Here is an 18738-nt window from a genome sequence, read left to right on the forward strand (position 1 = left end):
CTTGAATACTTAGATTATGTAAACTTTTTCTGATTTTTAGAGGAACCAAAGGAAAATGAAAAGATGAAAAGTGAAGAGCAGACAATAGATTCAGAAAACCATTCTACACCCAATGCTCTAGAAGAGACTACTGTGAAAATAGAAAAAGAAGATGAAAAGGAACTTGTGAAATTGCCAGTCATAGTGAAGCTAGAAAAACCTTTGCCAGAAAGTGAGGAAAAAAAGATTATCAAAGAAGAAAGTGATTCCTTCAAGGAAAATGTCAAACCCATTAAAGTGGAAGTAAAGGAAAGTAGAGCAGATCCGAAAGATACCAGAAGTAGCATGGAGAAGCTAGAGCCTGAAAGGCTAGAGTTTGGTGGCAACGTTAAATCTTCTCAAGAAATTACTGAGAAGTCTACTGAAGAGACTGAGAAACTTAAAAATGACCAGCAGGCCAAGATACCGCTAAAAAAACGAGAAATTAAACTGACTGATGATTTTGACAGTCTGATCAAAGGACCTTTGTGTAAATCAGTTACCCCAACAAAAGAGTTTTTGAAAGATGAAATAAAACAAGAGGAAGAGACTTGTAAAAGAATCTCTACAATCACTACTTTGGGTCATGAAGGGAAACAACTGGTAAATGGAGAAGTTAGTGATGAAAAGGTAACTCCAAATTTTAAGACAGAACAAATGGAGACAAAGTTTTATGATACAAAGGAAGATAGCTGTAGCCCCTCTAAGGACAGAAATGTCATCATGGAGGGAAATGGAGCAGAGTCCTTAAATTCTGTCATAACAAGTATGAAAATAGGTGATCTTGAGAAAGAAGTGGTCCCTTTAGGGAAAGATGCAGATAGTTCAATATCAGTCGTAGAGACTCAGAGTCAAAAAGGGCAGATAGAGGAAACTGGTCCTCCAGAAATAGAAACCTCTCTGGAGACTTCTGAGATGGCAAAGGATCTCTCTTTGAAAACTGCTTTATCTACCACTGAATCCTGTACCATGAAAGTTGAAGAGAGGTCTCCCAAAAGTAAGAAGGATAGGCGCCCACCAGTCCTAGAATGTCTTGAAAAGTTAGAGAAGTCCAAAAAGACTTTTCTTGATAAGGACACACAAAGATTGAGTCCAATACCAGAAGAGGTTCCAAAGGATACTGTAGAATCAGTAAAACCAGGCTCTCCCGAGGCAGCTGCAATATCTCCACCACCTAACATGACTGGTCACTGTGAGAAACTGGCCTCAGAAAAAGAAGTGGTAGAGTGTCAGAGCACAAGTTCCATTGAAGGTCAGTCCCTGGGTAAAACGGACCCAGAAATTCTGAAAGAGGATTCTGAATCCACGAAGGTAGAAATAGATAATCTGGACAATCCCCAGACCTCTGGCTCAGAGGATCCTTCTGAGACAAAGGGTTCTATGCAAAAAAGCAAATTTAAATATAAGTTGATTCCTGATGAAGAAACCACTGCCTCAGAAAACACAGAGATAACCTCTGAAAGGCAGAAAGAGGGCATCAAATTAACGATTAGGATATCCAGTCGGAAGAAGAAGCCAGATTCTCCTCCCAAAATTCTAGAACAAGAAACCAAGCAAGAGAAGAAAGAAAAGGAAGAAGAGAAAACAAATGTGGGTCGTACTTTAAGGAGGTCTCCAAGAATATCTAGACCCACAGCGAAAGTGGCTGAGATCCGAGATCAGAAGGCTGATAAAAAAAGAGGGGAAGGAGAAGATGAAGTAGAAGAAGAGTCAACAGCTTTGCAAAAAACAGACAAAAAAGAAAATTTGAAAAAAACAGAGAAGGATACAAATTCTAAAGTAAGCAAGGTAAAATTTCTCCTACTGAGTTTTTATTTTTGTTAGAAATATTTGGCTCTAAGTGTTTATACCTTTTTGCTTTTGACTAAAACTAACAACAGTTAAAAAAAAGATACCTTTCTTCCTATATCTGAGATGACTTTTCTCAGTAGTTATTCCCAAACATTAAATTTCACACTCTATAATCTTGTCATCTTTTAAACTTTTTCTCCATTACAGGCAGTATAGGACTATATTCTCTTTGTAAACTATTCAAGTAATACCCAACCTGTAGGATTGAAAAATGAAAATTCCCTTGAAAACTATTAGCAGTTTGAGGTACATCTCTTTCCAATCCTTCTTCCATATGTTCATATGTATGTTCATAAATATTTACACGTTCTCTTAAAAAATAAATTGAATCAAATGTGTTCATTTTTCTCTGAGTTTTTCACTTAACAGTGTGTCTTTGAACTCTCTCCATGTCAGTACATGCAGCCTACCTTTTGGTTATTAATGGCCACATAGCGTTCCATAGTGTGGATGTACCTCAGTTTATTTAACCGGTCCCTTATTGATTGACATTTAGGTTGTTTCCAATTTTTCACTATTACAGGCAATGCTGCATTGAAGAGCCTTTTGGATATGAGTGAGTATTTCTTTAGAAAAGACTCCTAGAATTGGAATTGCTGGGTCAAGGGGCATGTGTATTTTAAGTTTTGATCGCTTTTGCCACATTGCCCTCCATTAAAGGCCCTTTTGATGTACCCTCTCATTACCAATGTAGGAGAATACCTATTTTCCCCCATTTTAATCATTAGTCTTAGAAGCCAGAAATCTTTTTTCTACGACTCTTATTTTAAACAAAATCTTGTATGTGTCTTGGGCTAGTCCATGGGAGTTTGTTATAATTAAAAGCACTGCTTTTGTTTTTAATTTATTTAAGTGATCCAGTTGTTCTTCATTGTAAGTGCTCCTTTGTTCCCTGAAATACTGAATTTTTAATTCTTAAAAAAATTTCCGCTGGGGCCAGGCCCATGGCCACGTGGTTAAGTTCACACACACTGCTTCGGAGGCCCGGGACTTTGGGTTCGGATCCTGGGCGCGGACCTAGCACTGCTCATCAAGCCTTCCATCCTGAGCGGCATTCCATGTACCAGAACTAGAAGGACCTACAACTAAAATATACAACTCTGTACTGGGAGACTGAGAAGAAGAAGGGAAAAAAAAAAAGACTGGCAACAGATGTTAGCTCAGGACCAAAAAAAAAATTTCCCCTTCTGTTATTTTTGATCTTTCATGGGGACTTATACTGCAGAAAGGAACTAAAATGTGACTTACAAGATTGTGAAACTAGGCAATGAACAGCAGTTTACAACATTATAAACTTATTCTCTGAATACTGTATATTTTTAAATTTGTCAGGATTTTTATATGAATTCTGACTCATTAAAAACATGAAAATTCATCTCTAATATGGGAATTTAAAATTTTGTATAGCAATATGTGAGAATATAGTCACTGTTCTCTTCTAGAGCCTATAAAATGTCCATGGCCTTTGACCCAGAATCCTCTTCGAGGAATTTATCCTAACCACAGAAGTGTGTGTAAAAATTTATATTTACAAGGTTACATTGTTTATGAAAGTGAAAAAATGGGAAACTACCTAAATGTCCGTTTAGTAAGAGATACTATAAATACATCTATGTGATGGCGTATTATATAGTCATTTACGGTGATGTTAGGAGAATATTTTATGACTAGGGAAAATATTTATAAGACAAAGTGTTCATTATAATTTCTCTTCCCCCAAATAGGAAAAATAGTGACTATATAGAGCAGATTTTAATAGCGAGTATATCTATGGATGAAACTATAGTGATTTTTCTTTTCTTCTTTGTGTATTGACTAAATATTTTACAGTGGATATGTAATCAGAAGTGTTTGGGTTTTTTTAACATTCTTATTATACCAAATTTTCCTAATTTTTTATTTTATCCAAGGTAAAACCCAAAGGCAAAGTTCGATGGACTGGTTCTCGAACACGTGGCAGGTGGAAATATTCCAGCAATGACGAAAGTGAAGGGTCTGACAGTGAAAAATCGTCTGCAGCTTCAGAAGAGGAAGAAGAAAAAGAAAGTGAAGAAGCCATCCTAGCAGATGATGATGAACCATGCAAAAAATGTGGCCTTCCAAACCATCCTGAACTGGTATGTACCTGATCTCAGAGCACAGTATTCATGTTACTGATATGCTATAGTTGCCCGAAACAGCCTCACTCTTCTGGTTTTGATCTTGATTTGAATTTTTTAATGCTACAGAGTGTGTGTGTGTAAAATAACATTTACAGATTTCTCTTTCTCAAATAATAACCCAATTCTAGGGAGAATCAGGATCCTGCTTTCATTTTACCTAGTTTATATATTGATATTTCCTCTACTTAAGGATACACTCCTAATCTCTTCTCACTTCAGTGAATTTATTCAAATATTTCTATTCTGTTTTTCTCTTTAAATTTTTCTTCTTTCCCTTTAAGTTACTTTATAATGACATTTCTGAGGTACCAGCTTTAAATAAGTAAAGCCTGAAGGCCTTAATTGCCTTTCTGTAAAATCATGTAAGTCAATGTAGTAGGGCTTTAAACTTCAGAAAATGGGCAGTTCTGAAAAAAATTGAGGATAAATTATAGACCAGATATATTCAGAAGAATAGTGATAAATTTACATGGAACTTTCTTACCCAGGAAATAAGTTCTTCCAAGGTAGCCTAAATCAGGAAAACCAGTTCCTAACCTATGTATTATATTATTCTTGTAGTTCATAAATGCTTTCTAAAGAGCCTGTTGAAGAAACACTCTTGTTATACTTAATTCTATGCAACTGTTCTGTTCTTTTGAATAGATCTGACTTTAAAGGCAAGCTCCAACTATTAAGTAGAAAGAAATGTAAAGAAAGATGCTTCAACATGGAAGGAATTTTTGTTGAGCAGAAACTTGAGATCCTCTAAAGTTTGGAAAATGTATATGAGGTGGTTCTCCAAGGCTCTTTTTTCCTAGAAAGCAGTGTGGTATCATGGGAAAAGCGTGGGACCAGACAGACTTGGTTGCAATCCTGCTTCTACCACTTACTGGGCTGTCTTCTCTGTATCTTGATTTCCTCATTGTAAAATGGGAATAATACCACATAGTTCTGAGGGTTGTTTTTAATGAGCTATGTAAAATCGTCTAGCACACAGTTCCTGACATCTGTTATGTGCTGGGTTAAAGTTGTTTGTGGCTTTCTTGTTCTTTTCTTCTTGAATGTTAAAATAATATCTATAAACTAAATTCATCAGTGAAGTTTATCATATCCCAGTAGTTTCAGAAGGTTCAAGTAAAAGATAAAACTTAGGGGCCGGCCCAATGGCATAGTAGTTAAGTTCAGTGCACTGTGCTTCGGCGGTCTGGGTTCACAGGTTCGGATCCAGGCGTGGACCTCCACCACTCGTCAGCCATGCTGTGGCAGCAGCCCACGTATAAAGTGGAGGAAGATTGGCACAGATGTTAGCTCAGGGCTAATCTTCCTCAAGCAAAAAAAGAGGAAGATTGGCAACAGATGTTAGCTCAGGGCTAATCTTCCTCAGCAAAAAAAAGATTATTAGAACCAGAGAATGACTTTAGCTCTAAGAAGAATAGATCTTGAAATTACTCTGCAAAGACTCTTTATGATCATCAGGCTATGAAAGTTAGGTCAAGATTTTTGTGTGGAGAAAGGTCAAGAGACGATTTGAGATAGTGGTGTTTTCTGCCCTCTAAATCAAGTAAAAATCAACACTTGTGTTCTTTTCTACCATTTCCTTATTATCTTTTTAAACTAAGAGTTCATTTTAATTGAGACAGCAGTAGATGTGACAAAGGGGTGTGAGGAAATGAGAAGTAAAATGAGGTGAGCAGATATGACATTGAGGAGATGGAGAAAGTTGCACCCTTCTTGCAGAACACACAAGATTTATATTTATTTGGCTATCTTAATAACTACTCTGAAAATCTCATTGCTGATTACTGTGCCAAAGAGAATGACATTGGAAACTGAAGATCCCAAATGTGCTGGATTTCTTATGCTTTGTGTTTAAGGTTAATCCTCAAATCAAACTGCCAAGCAAGTGTTATGTGTTAAGTGGTAGGGAAATGATGCTGAATTAGGAAGACATGGTCCTTGTCCTCATTGAGCTTACAGCAGAAAAGCAATAAATTTGTAGATGAGTGTAGAACTCAGATTTTCCATGTTTTAGTCAAAATAAAAGGATAATTGCTTGAGCTTGGAAATCTTACATAGTAATGTTTATTTTAATAGGATTTTACCTTTATTGTGGAATAGAGACAATCATTGTTCTAGAAATAAGTTGAATTCTAAAAATTTACTTTTAATTTTATTTGAAATTTAGATTAGTTGTACCATAGAAACAATATGATAAATGGAATCAGGTGCCCAGGTTAGGCCACACATGCCTACGTAATCAATCAGTCATATAACTGCAGTATAATACTAATATAACTTAGTATTGAATTTTGGGTATTGGCAACAAATGGTGATGCTTTGTATGAAGAAGAGGGAAGGTATTTTTCACTTTTAAATCACTGCACATGTGTACACATCCCCCCCGCCCAATCCCCTGGGGTATATGTTAGCAGTTCAGAAACTACCTCTGTGCTAGGGTTGAACAAATAAATGAAGTGTAGATAATAGGAGCCAACCTTCTCACTGTCAGAGAAAGAAGTTACAAATAAGCAAGGCCAAAGGCTAGAATGAATCCTGTGGCGCTGAATGAGAGGTAGAGAAATTAGTATGAACTCATGCTTATTTTAATTTAGGTTTATTTGTATACATCACTATACATAATATATTTCTTAGCTCTGTCCTCTGAGAGACCTTAGAAGCAGTGATACCCAGTAGCAGTGAGCACTCAGCACCCAATCTTGGTTTCTAAAAATCATTCTCCAGTAAAAGAACCAGGGGTTCTGGGAAAAAAGGCTGATTCAAAGGCTTGGGCTGGGAAAATATAAGATGTGCCTGGACTATCCCATAGTGCCAGAAAGTAAGGAAGAGCTTTTGAAAAGAAAAGGATACAAATGAGTCCTAAGGACACAGCTCCCAGTGTGTCCATGGCTAGCACAATTTGAATTTGACTGATTAAATAACAATTTTAGATTTTAACCCAAAGAGTAAAATAAATATTGATTAGTTCATCCTGATATAAATAAATAATTGAATAAGTAAATGGATGGGGGAGAAGGGATATATTTTTTCTTTCACGTAAGAATTCCAAATAGCAAATGTAGAAGGCGTGAGGGAAATAGAGAGTCACCATTAGAGCACCGCAGTAATGATTGTCGCAAGCAGCATCCACTAGTGGTAAAACTGGTGAGTGAAGCTTGAAGGAAAACAGGATATTTGCATAGCTTCACCATATCTTCCCCCCAAATATTTATTAATTTATTAATTACTGTGATAATTTTAACTTGTATCTGTGAATTCTTTGATACTTCTTCCTCCAGATAGTGGAGCTTAATTCCCCTCCCCTTGAGTGTGGGCTGGACTTAGCACTTCTATTGAGAAGAGAATATGGAAGGTGAATGGTAGTAACTTTGCAGTGATGAAAACCAACAGACACTACCATAACCAAGTAATCAAGGTTAATATCACCAGTAATAAGTCATATTGATATCATGTACCCCCAGATATGATTCAGTAAGCAGGGCTCTGTGAAATTCTTTTCCAAAACCCATATTCTAGGTTACTCAAGAGAAGACATCAAACAAACCCAAAGTGAGTGGCAGTCTACATAATATCTGACTAGTACTCTTCAAAAGTGTCAAAGTCATGGAAAACAGCGACCAAGAAACTGTTACAGATTGGAGAAGATTAAGGAAACATGATTAAATGCAGTATAATATCCTGGCTTGGATCCTGGAATCAGAAAAAGGACGTTAGTGGAAAAACTAATGAAATCTGAGGGCTGGCCCAGTGGTGCAGCAGTTAAGTTCACACGTTCCGCTCCGGTGGCCTGGGGTTCGCTGGTTCGGATCCCAGGTGCGGACATGGCACCACTTGGCAAGCCATGCTGTGACAGGCATCCCACATATAAAGAAGAGGGAGATGGGCACAGATGTTAGCTCAGGGCCAGTCTTCCTCAACAAAAAGAGGATGATTGGCAGATGTTAGCTCAGGGCTAATCTTCCTCAAAAAAAGAAAAAAAATTAATGAAATCTGAATAAAGTCTGTAGTTAACAGTATTGTACTGATTTCAATTTCTTAGTTTTGCTAAATGTACCATGGTTATGTAAGATGTTGACATTGGAGAAAGCTGGGTAAAGGGGTTATGGGAACTCTGTGCTATCTTTGCAACTTCTGTAAATCTAAAAATTTTTTTTTTAAGATTTTTTCCCCCCTTTTTCTCCCCAAAGCCCCCCAGTACATAGTTGTGTATTTTTAGTTGTGGGTCCTTCTAGTTGTGGCATGTGGAATGCCGCCTCAGCATGGCCTGATGAGCAGTGCCATGTCTGCACCCAGGATTCGAACCGGCGAAACCCTGGGCTGCCAAAGCAGAGTGCACGAACTTAACCACTCAGCCACGGGGCCAGCTCCCTAAAATTATTTTAAAATAGAAAGTTATTTTTAAATTAAACATTCATGAGTGTACCATTTCAAGTTTTAGAGAAATAGTCACGTTAAACTCAAATAACAAAAAATATCAACTTAAGACTAATTATTGTTAGTGTTTGTATTTGAAGATGATGTTCCTGAGTATAGTTTCATTCTTCTAATACCTCATTCCCTTCCATATTTGAATTTACATGATAAAAAGAAGCACAAATGTTTCTTACAGATAGGTAATTTAAATGCTGCTTAAAGTGGAAATTATTTGTATTTTTGAAATTCTATGTGTGGTGGGTAGTTTATGATTCTTAAACTATAAAACTTTGCTATAAAGAATATATTGTTATTGCCCTTATAGCACACTATAAAAGAATTATAACTCTAGGTCAGTAAGGACTTGTTATTTTTCACTAAATTTTTGTACCTTAAATTTTCTTAGTTTTTTTATTTTTAAAAAAATGGCATGTTAGGGGCCCGGCCCCATGGTCGAGTGGTTAAGTTTGTGCACTCCACTTTGGCGGCCCAGGGTTTTACCAGTTTGAATCCTGGCGCGGACATGGCACCGCTCATCGGGCCATGCTGAGCTGGCGTCCCACATAGCATAACCAGAGGCACTCACAACTAGAATATACAGCTATGTACTGGGGGGCTTTGGGAAGGAGAAGAAGGAAAAAAGAGATCAGCAACAGATGTTAGTTAGCTCAGGTGCCCATCTTTTTAAAAAAGATGGCATGTTAGATCCCAAATTATCAGCTCTTTTATTATTATGCTGTATGCAAATAAAGAATGTAGTATAGTATATTTCTTAGTACTATACTAAGAAATATTGAAATGTCTATTTTAACTTAAGAGTCAGTGAAGTTTAGTCATGGAGTTAGGTTGACATTAACGTATGGTTTGTTTCAGATTCTTCTGTGTGACTCTTGTGACAGTGGATACCACACTGCCTGCCTTCGCCCTCCTCTGATGATCATCCCTGATGGAGAATGGTTCTGCCCTCCTTGCCAACATGTATGACCCAGCACACTTCTGTTTATTCAGTCTTTGATTTTATGTTCAAAGTAATAATACTTACTGACAGCTACTAAACATTTTTAATCTTCAAAGCAATTTGTAAATATTGTTTACCTCTTGTTTAAATTTCTGTGAAATTAGAGACTATGGAAAAAACTGCCTTTTATTAATATCTTTTAGGTCTTTCCTTCATTTCTTTTTCCAAAACAATTCTTGAAAACCTCTAATTTTTCTACAATAATCTCTGCTTTACTTTTTCTCACATTTGTTAAAGACACAAAGACCGCCAAATTAAGATAATATACAAGGGTAGAAAGAAGTTTCTTCCTGTTGTTTATCCATTCGTTTCATCCTCCTTATCATTTCTGCCTACCTTCTTTTTGTCAGAAGTTTTATAGATGGTATTATGAATTATGTACCATTATGATGGTACTGTGAATAAAAACATGAATTCTGTTTTCTCCCATCTTGATGCAGGTGAATTAACTTTTGTAAGCTGAACAACAGGATATTTTTATGCCATTGCCCCCAGGGGGTCCTTTCTCTCACAAGCCCAGTCTCATTTTGCTTTAAAAATGATAGGCTTTATTGCATTTCTCAGTGAAGTGGGCTTCTGTGGCTTAGCATAGCTTTATGAATTATGTTTTTCAGCTCTGTTTTGACCCAGTTAGCATGGTCTTGCGGACTTTGTTCTGTTCTCTTTTTTAAAACTAGTGATTGGCATCATTTTATTTTATTGTATATATAACCTTCTCCCTTAAAAATGTCCTGGGATTTTTCTAAACATTTTAATCAGTCATGTGTACTTGTTGAATCAAATGCTATTTTAAACATTGATTATTGCCAGCAAGATAGGATAGAATGTGTTTTTGGCAAGACTTTGAGTTTCTCTGATGTGCTTTGCTTCACAGATGTTATGCTCATCTTCAGTTCAGTGGATGCTGAGGCACCTCTTTATTTAATTCACCAGAAGGAACATTTTAGTGCTCACTTACTATGTGGCCCCTTATCAGCTCTCATAGCACAGTATCCATGAGGTAACATGCAAGTGATAAATAACGATGGAAAGGTGTTACAACTGATACTCATCTGTTTTCGTCTTTCAGAAACTACTGTGTGAAAAATTAGAGGAACAGTTGCAGGATTTAGATGTTGCCTTAAAGAAGAAGGAGCGGGCTGAACGCAGGTATTGCGACACGTGTTAATGTTTTACTTGGGAGCTTGACGGCAGAATTGTCTTGGAGTACAGATTAATGCCTTTATCTAAAGTGGGGATTGGCAAACTGACCTGTGAGCCAAATCCAGCCTGCTTTTTGTTTTTGTATTGTCTGCTCACTAAGAATGGTTTCTTCATTTTTAAATGACTGAAAAAAAATCGTATTTCATGACACATGAAAACCATGTATTTCCATTTCATTGTCCATAACTAAAGTTTCACTGGAACGTAGCCATGCTCGTTTGTTTATATATTGTCTAACAGGTGCTTTTGCACTATAGCAGCAGAGTTGAGTAGTTGCAACAGAATCCTTATGACCCGCCAAGCCTAATTTATTATCTGTCCTTTTACAGGAAAAGTTTGCCAACCCCTGATCTAAAATATTTATCAGAACCCTCTCTGAATAAATATTGGCCCAAATATTATGGAGGATATGTACCTAACTAAGCATGTAGTGAGTACAAGAAAACTATACAAACTGGTCTGTGGTTTAGCTCCCCGGGTCATGTCTTTGGGTGGGCAGAATTAACACTGGTGAGATAAAGAGCATTTAAAGGCTGACCTCTGTCCTACTGGCTCTAAGAGATGCCTCCCTTTTCAATATGCCACTCTGGTGTGGTCTAAAGCAGTTGGAGGAGGTAAGACTGGAGTTGAACCTAAACTTTTAAAGGGGGCTCAAAATCAAGACAGTAAGTTTATGTTTATATTATTTGTGCCTTATTTGATTAATCTATTGCTAAATGTTCATTCCAACCTGCTGTGTACCAAACCAAAAGGATGAGTAAGACATAGCTCTCACTTACATGGAGCTCACCTGTCAGAAAACAGACATATAAGCCAGTGATACCAGTGATACAGTAAAGGAGACGAATCGAGGTGTGATCAGAGCAATACAAGAACATTGTGAAGGGGCATTTTAGTTCTCCTAGGGGTTGGGGTTATAACGGAAGTCCTTGGAAGATAACTTGGGGTTACACAAGTGGACATGCAGAGAAAGAATATTTTAGGCAAAGTGCACAAATGAAAGCAAAGACAAAGTGTAAAAGTGAGAGTAGGAAAGTGGTAAGGGATGAAGCTGTAAAAGCAGGTTGAGGCCAAATTGTGAACAGCCTTGCATACCTGGTTAGGGAATTTGAATTATTCTCTATAGGCAGTGGGAGAGCCATCAAAGGAGGGATACGCATAATCAGATTTTTATTTCAGAAAAAAATATCCTAGCAACAATAAGAAGAAGGAATTAGAGTTGAGGCTGTTGCAATAGAGTCTGTGAGAGCTGATGAGGCCTGAACTAGGGCACTCATTGAGATAATAAAGTTGAGAGGTTGGAGAGAATTTTCAGAGGATTAATCAGGGACTTGGTGCCCATTTGTACATAGTATGAGAAAATCTAAGCAGTCTCTCCTGATTGGTCTTTTTACTTTACTTTGCTGCTCCTTTAACTTTCACCAGCTGTCAGATAGTCTTCCCCTGAAAATTTAGCTTGACTTAAGGCAGTCAGTTGCTTCTATCATCTGCTGACTTCACTCTGTGCAAAGGTGAACCTTAAAAATGGGTTAAGCCTCCAAATTCTGTTGTTTTCTTTGCTATTCGGTTTGAACTCTCTGGCTAGTAATGGATTCTACTTAGTTTAAAGGCAAACTTAATCTCTAAAGTTGAGTAGGAGATAAAAATACTTAGTTTTTTAAAATCGATTGTCTAAATATAAATACCTTTGTATTTACAAACTCTGATAGTCCTATATAAAATTATTAGGACTATTTTGATCTGCAAAGTTGCTCCTGTTTTTATTTTTGACACTGGAAAACATCCAACTAAGGATGCTACAAATGAAATCAGAACTAACTATTAGACTTTCCTTTGCCTGTCTTTCTGAAATCTGCCTGCCCTTCTGAGAAAAGAGCAGTGTTCTCATGTTCTGAAGCTGATCTGACGCAGCACTGTGTGTCTGCTTGTTCTTTGGAGGCCTTTGATGCTTAGACTTTTTATATGTGGAAAGGCTGATAAGAATTTTTTGACTATTGCCTCACATGCTTTAGGATATGCTGCTGCAATTAAGAAATATTTTAAATTTTAGAAATTTATGTTAAAATGTGCCACAACATTTGTTCACACTGCTGGTCTCCCATTTAGTAGTTCATTTGATTTCTCTTCTGTTCTTGACAATGCTCTTTACCTACATGTCATCCTTTAAGAGGACATCTGTAGTTGTGGCTTTAGATCATACACTAAATCTTATATGAGATTGAATCACAGGAAGAAGAACAGAGTTATCATTATAGGGGGACAAATCTGGCACAAGACCAGTTAAACTGAAATGTAGCTGCTATTTGTTAATTCTCCCCAGTAATCTGGTTAACAAAGCTTTGATTATTTATAGCTCCTGTTATACGTGTATATGCATGAATCTTAGGAGCTCTAAACAGCAAAATATATATATTTCTAAAATAAATAATATATTAACTGTAAATTCCAGGTGGTTTCATCTGCTTTTAAAAGTGAGCATTTTTATTCATCCTTTTTTAAATCTGTGAAATAATTTCTCTAGCACTCATCCTGACAGGTTAGAGCCTTGCTTACTCTGTCATAGAACATGAGCATTTTTCCCCTTGTGCATTTATTCAACATTTAACCAACATTTGCAATGTAATCAGCATTAAGTTTGTTTTGTGGTCTCTACCTTAAAAGGCTCTACAGTATGGTGGAAAAGTAGGATGTGTCATTGAGTAATTAGTGACTAGCCAGCAACTATCTACAGAGCTGGAGCTGTGATGCTCTGTGAAATCTGATATTTCAGAAGTCCGTCCAAGTGATTTGTAAACGTCACTTCCAGAACGTGATGCCAGAAATTATTTGGGAATTCAAATAGCTCTGTACTTCCAGAATACTATTACAAGTGCTTTGCTAGCAGAGAGTTGGATTTAATCAGGGTTGGAATTTTCCAGGTAATATAACAGAGGGAAGGAGAGAAAGAGACAAGGAATTTGAAAGTGTATGCAAAGGAATATTTATAATGATGGACCGTGGAGTCTAAGCCAGGTAAGGGGGAAAGTAAGGATATGAAGGGAGTGATGGACAGTAAAAAGAGGGTAGGATCAATGGATAGAGGTCCCACCGGAGTCAGAGAATTGTTGAAATCAGTGTACCAGAGGGAGTGAGCTGGAAAGTGAGCCGGTAGAAGTCAGAGAATAGGATGCCTGAAATTGAACTTTTAGAAGGGGTGTGGTTATTGGTAATGATAAGGCCTGGGCCCAATATGCTCATTGAGCTAAGTGGTAAGATGGAATGGAAGATGTATCTTTCCATAACATTACTGAGCAAGAGAACGCTGTGATGAGAAATCCTACCTACCTTCAAGATTCTACTCACATGTTAGCATCTATTTAAAGCCTTCCTAAATTTCTCACCTCTTCAGACAAAATCTGTTCCTTTTTCATGTCTCCATTATACCTGTTCATTATGGACTACAGTCAGTTGTTAAATAATTGTGAGGGCAAAAACCATGTCTTATTTACTTTTGGATTCCCAAGCCTGATACAAATCATGATCTAATATGGTGAACATGACTAAGTGTTTTTTCAACTAAGTTGAGGAGAAAAATACAAGTGAAAGCAGAGATTTTGAGATATGAAAGAGGAAACTGATATCACAATAAATTTAGTTAGTGTAAGGACAGACATGTCAAACATATTTAATAAGAGCTCGTGTTCTGAGTTATCAATGAAGCCTTCCCTTTTAATTTTAGCTAGTACTGTTCTTGCTTTTCCTAGTTTATAGTTCATTAACTATACTGTTTTTTAAATCAGGTTTTGATTAAAATATCTATCATTTTCTTACATGCCAGTTATTTAATAGCTTCATAACCTGTCTCTAAAAAGACCATAGGATTCTTGTTTATTAGTAGGGTCAAGGGTTTATGGGGCAGTAAAGGCTGCATTCTAAAGGACCCCAGGTACTGGATGATTAATGTCCTTCTGTCAGGGACATCACAAGTTAAGGGAGGAAGAGTGGTTAATATTTCCATTCAGTTCAACATACATGCACTTGGTGAATTGAGTTAACCTTCGGAGAACCAGAGAAAGCACCTGTTGTATATAGCAATTTGTTCTGTTAAATTTATTGAATTAAAATCAACAAAGGTTTATTTCTTTGAAATGAACCTGTGGAGCTGTCATTAGTGTTCTAAATCCACGTTTCCTGGAAAAGTCTTAACTGGCTCTAAAGATATCTTTGTTGTAGCACTCTAGAGTACAGAGCCATATGGCTGCATTGCTTTTTTCCTTCTCTGCAAACAAGAAGTGAATGGTCTTAGTATCATTCACTGAGTCCTTGATATGATTGTTATGTAGAGTTCTTCTTTTTTATAGTGATATTTATTACCATGAGATTATAACTGTGTATACACATATACAATATTACTATGTGTAATAACAAAGATCTAGTTTGTCCACCCATAGTGGCTTTCCATCTAATCACTTTATCAGTGAGTCTCGGCATGGCTGTTCATGAAGTTTGTCTATTTCAGTTACAAGTTTTATTTTAACGGTATAAGTCGCTTGTAAAGCTACAGTTTTCATACTTTTAGAGAGTTTTGTGCCTTCCACAGATAGTCATACTCTAAGTTTTACAGATGGTAGCTAACATGTCTGTGACCTAGCCTCTGCTATTACCATGAAAGTGCGATTTTAGTATTGTCTGTGTTAGTGTTTTCATAACAATTTTATTTTTAGCAAATCTTATCTTGTTTGTGTGCTTGTTTGTTTTTCACTTAAAGGAAAGAACGCTTGGTGTATGTGGGTATCAGTATTGAAAACATCATTCCGCCACAAGTAAGTTTTTCGTTTGTAGTATTTTTAAAGAGGAGACTGGCGTAATTGTTTTAAAATTTAGCCCACTTTATGTAATGTCAGTAGTTTTAAATATATAGTATACCAATCTTATTAAATATGAAAATTTAGGACCTTAAATCACCCATAATCCCTCGTGATTGAAATTACTGTGTGTGTGAAGCCCCCAAATATAATATCACATTCAAACCACATTTATAGCTCACCCCTATGGGGTTTCTGTTCTTTTTTTTTTTTACGCTAAATTGGGTAATTTGTTTTTAGCTTCTTTATGTAAAGTGACTAAAGAATAGAGAGATTCTGTTTGTAATTTTCTGCTTTGGTGGTTATCAGAAACTTCAATTTGTGTCCTTACAGTTTGGTTTCTTTGATGGGATATCACTGTTTTGCATTTAGTAGTCTAATTTATAAGTAAAAAGGATACCCAAGAGTGAAAGTACATGTAACATGATTTGCGTTTGAAATGAAGAATTTTTTTTTTACTTAAGGTTATGATAGTTTACAACGTTGTGAAATTTCAGTTGTATGTTATTGTTGGTCAGTCATGTTGTAGAGGCTCCCCTTCACCCTTTGTGCCCTCCCCCCACCCCCTCTTTCCCCTGGTAACCACTATTCTGTTCTCTTTGTCTACATGTTTAACTTCCACTTATGAGTGGAGTCATACACAGATTATCTTTCTCTATCTGGCTTATTTCACTTAACATAATACCCTCAAGGTCCATCCATGTTGTGAATGAGACGAGTTTATTCTTTTTTAGGGCTGAGTAACATTCCATTGTGTATATATACCATATCTGAAATGAAGAAATTTTTTTAGTTTCATTTGGGCTTAATTAAATCACATGGTCAAGTAACCTGCCTTGGTTAGTTATTTTCCTTCAGCATTATGCCCCTTTGTTTTCCAAATCCGTTAGTTCACTTATTCAGCATATCTATTAAATATATGTGTTAAATTTACTTACTTGTTGAAATATTTATCAGTGGAAAAACTTCATCATGATTGTTTTTAAAGAGGTAATTATAAACTCACAGAAACTTTAGAATTTTAATACAGAAGTGTTTGATCCTCTGATCACCAATATTCTTTTTAATTTCTATACTTAATGTTGCCATCGTTGTTCAATTTTAGAAGGATCATCTCACTTTTCAAACCTTTCACATGGGCTGCCTAGATGGACATTAGAAACCTATTAGTTCCCAGGAATTTTGTTCTGTTGTAATAATCTATATATTTATCATATTTTTAAACCAGGAGCCAGATTTTTCTGAAGATCATGAAGAAAAGAAAAAAGATTCAAAAAAATCAAAAGCAAACTTGCTTGAAAGGAGGTCAACAAGAACACGGAAATGTATAAGTTATAGGTATGAAATATGTGGAAGTGTTTACAATGAAAGAGTGTAAATGTTTTTTTAAATTACACGACACAACCCACAAGTGTATGCTTTTCCCATCACAGTGATTATTAGCAGTCGTATATATTTATCTTACCTACTGTCTTTAGAATCACAGAATTTTAGAGCAGCCAACATGATCTTTTCCAAATGTAAATTTGCTTATATCATTTTCTTCTGCTTGACAAACTGTCAGTTTTCTATAATTCTTGGGATAAGGATCGATGCCTTTAACGAGGCCCACAAGGCACTGTGTTGTCGACCTTGTGCTGAGCTTTTCAGCTCCGTGTCGCCACATTTTCCTCTCAAAGCATTAGCCACGCTGTCTTCTTTTGGTCCCTTTGCACATACTGTTTACTCTGCTTAGAATTTCCCACCCAATTTTACCTTGTCACCCATTTCTTAATCAAATCCCTCTATTGTATGCCTTCATAGCAACCAATTCTTCTCCTTGAAAGCACTTATCATAATTATAATGATTGTGATTTTAATTATTTGATTAATATTTTTCTCCCCCACTAGACTATTAGCAAGAAGGTAAGGACCATGTCTGTTTTATGTGTCCTTCTGTCCTTTACAGCAGGCATAGTGCTGGCAGATAGTAAGTGTTCCATAAATGCCTATTGAAAGAATCAGTAAATACAATCTAGTTTACCATCTGCCGTCAGAAATACCAGAGAGAGAGAGAGATTTTTCCATGGTCACCCTGTTAGTAGCTAAACCTAGACTAAAACCTTATCTTCTGATTGTTTGTTAGTCCAGTGTTCTTTCCACTAAACCACTCTGTCTCACTCAAATAATGAATTTATTTTAATTGCTTTAGATCATTGTTTGATCTGTGGTCTACTTAGACAACACGAAAACAGTCTTGTAACTTGATAACTGGAGATGAAAAACAAAGTCGATTTTATAGAACTTTGAGCTTACTTCTTGTTTATAAACTTTTCATCAGTGATCAAGGGAGAGTTCCCCATGTGTAGTTTGCTGCTATTATTATTGTTAAAACTTAATAAAATGCAGTAAGATCAGTAAGAGTAAAATCCTTAATATATGTGGCAACAGTATCCATCATATTCTTTTTTTAAAAAAAACTTTGAAAATTAAAAAGTACTATTTTATATAAAATCATTATAGCCAATTCCATCAAAGCCTGCTGATGGAAGGTGCAGGTGTAAACTCAGTTCTGCTGTATCCCAGCATGTGCTTTCCTAAAAGTAGCCCTGCTGTGCAAAATCACACAACAGAAACCTGTGGATGGTGGGAAATACGGAGTTAGGGCTACGCACTCAAAAACTTCATAAGTGACACATTCTTTTAAAAAAGATAGGAATCTAATAAAAATGATAGTACTATTTGACATGTTAAATAGTTAAGAAATAACGTAAGTACTACAATAAATACGACATTCTATGTTGAAAAAAGCCCTGAAGGTTGCCTGTGGAAGTGATTGTGAGGAGGGCTGCCGTTTGTAAATTATTTTATGGTGGTAGAAGGACGGTTATTTGAAATCAGCCAGAAGCTTGTAACACCAGATGCAGATGGCTTTAGCTTATAATAAACACACCTGATGAGCTGAGGTAGCCGGTAGGTGTTTGAGGTGTGTGCGTTTTGTGTATTCCTACACAGCTAGGCACAATTTTCTGCATTTACCTAGGGTTTCTCACAATTGAAATTACTTATAAGAAAGTATGAAATATACGTTATGCTTGACTTATTTCCTAATATATCAGTCATGTTGAAAGAACTTTGCATTTATGTTAATGAGCTTTGTAGCAGAACTGTATTGTCTTTCAGTCCTGATGTAATTGGAGTTATTATTAGCATTTCATCTTGGATATATACCCAGAAGTGGGATTGCTAG

General features: G+C 36.3%; 1 protein-coding gene across 3 annotated transcripts in view; it reads left to right on the forward strand.

Annotated features, from left to right (window-relative positions):
• Positions 1–18738, forward strand: part of RSF1 (remodeling and spacing factor 1) — a 136548-nt gene that overhangs the window by 104510 nt on the left and 13300 nt on the right. For 2 of the 3 annotated variants that reach the window (XM_014859668.3, XM_044752289.2), the window contains 6 exons: positions 41–1806; positions 3780–3986; positions 9318–9422; positions 10532–10611; positions 15413–15467; positions 16738–16847. In XM_014859668.3, coding sequence (XP_014715154.1) covers positions 41–1806; positions 3780–3986; positions 9318–9422; positions 10532–10611; positions 15413–15467; positions 16738–16847 — 2323 coding nt within the window. The remainder of the gene's footprint in view (positions 1–40; positions 1807–3779; positions 3987–9317; positions 9423–10531; positions 10612–15412; positions 15468–16737; positions 16848–18738) is intronic. The other variant, XM_014859669.3, reaches the window with a different exon arrangement.

Source organism: Equus asinus, chromosome 20, assembly GCF_041296235.1.
Source record: "Equus asinus isolate D_3611 breed Donkey chromosome 20, EquAss-T2T_v2, whole genome shotgun sequence".
Classification (NCBI taxonomy): domain Eukaryota; kingdom Metazoa; phylum Chordata; class Mammalia; order Perissodactyla; family Equidae; genus Equus; species Equus asinus.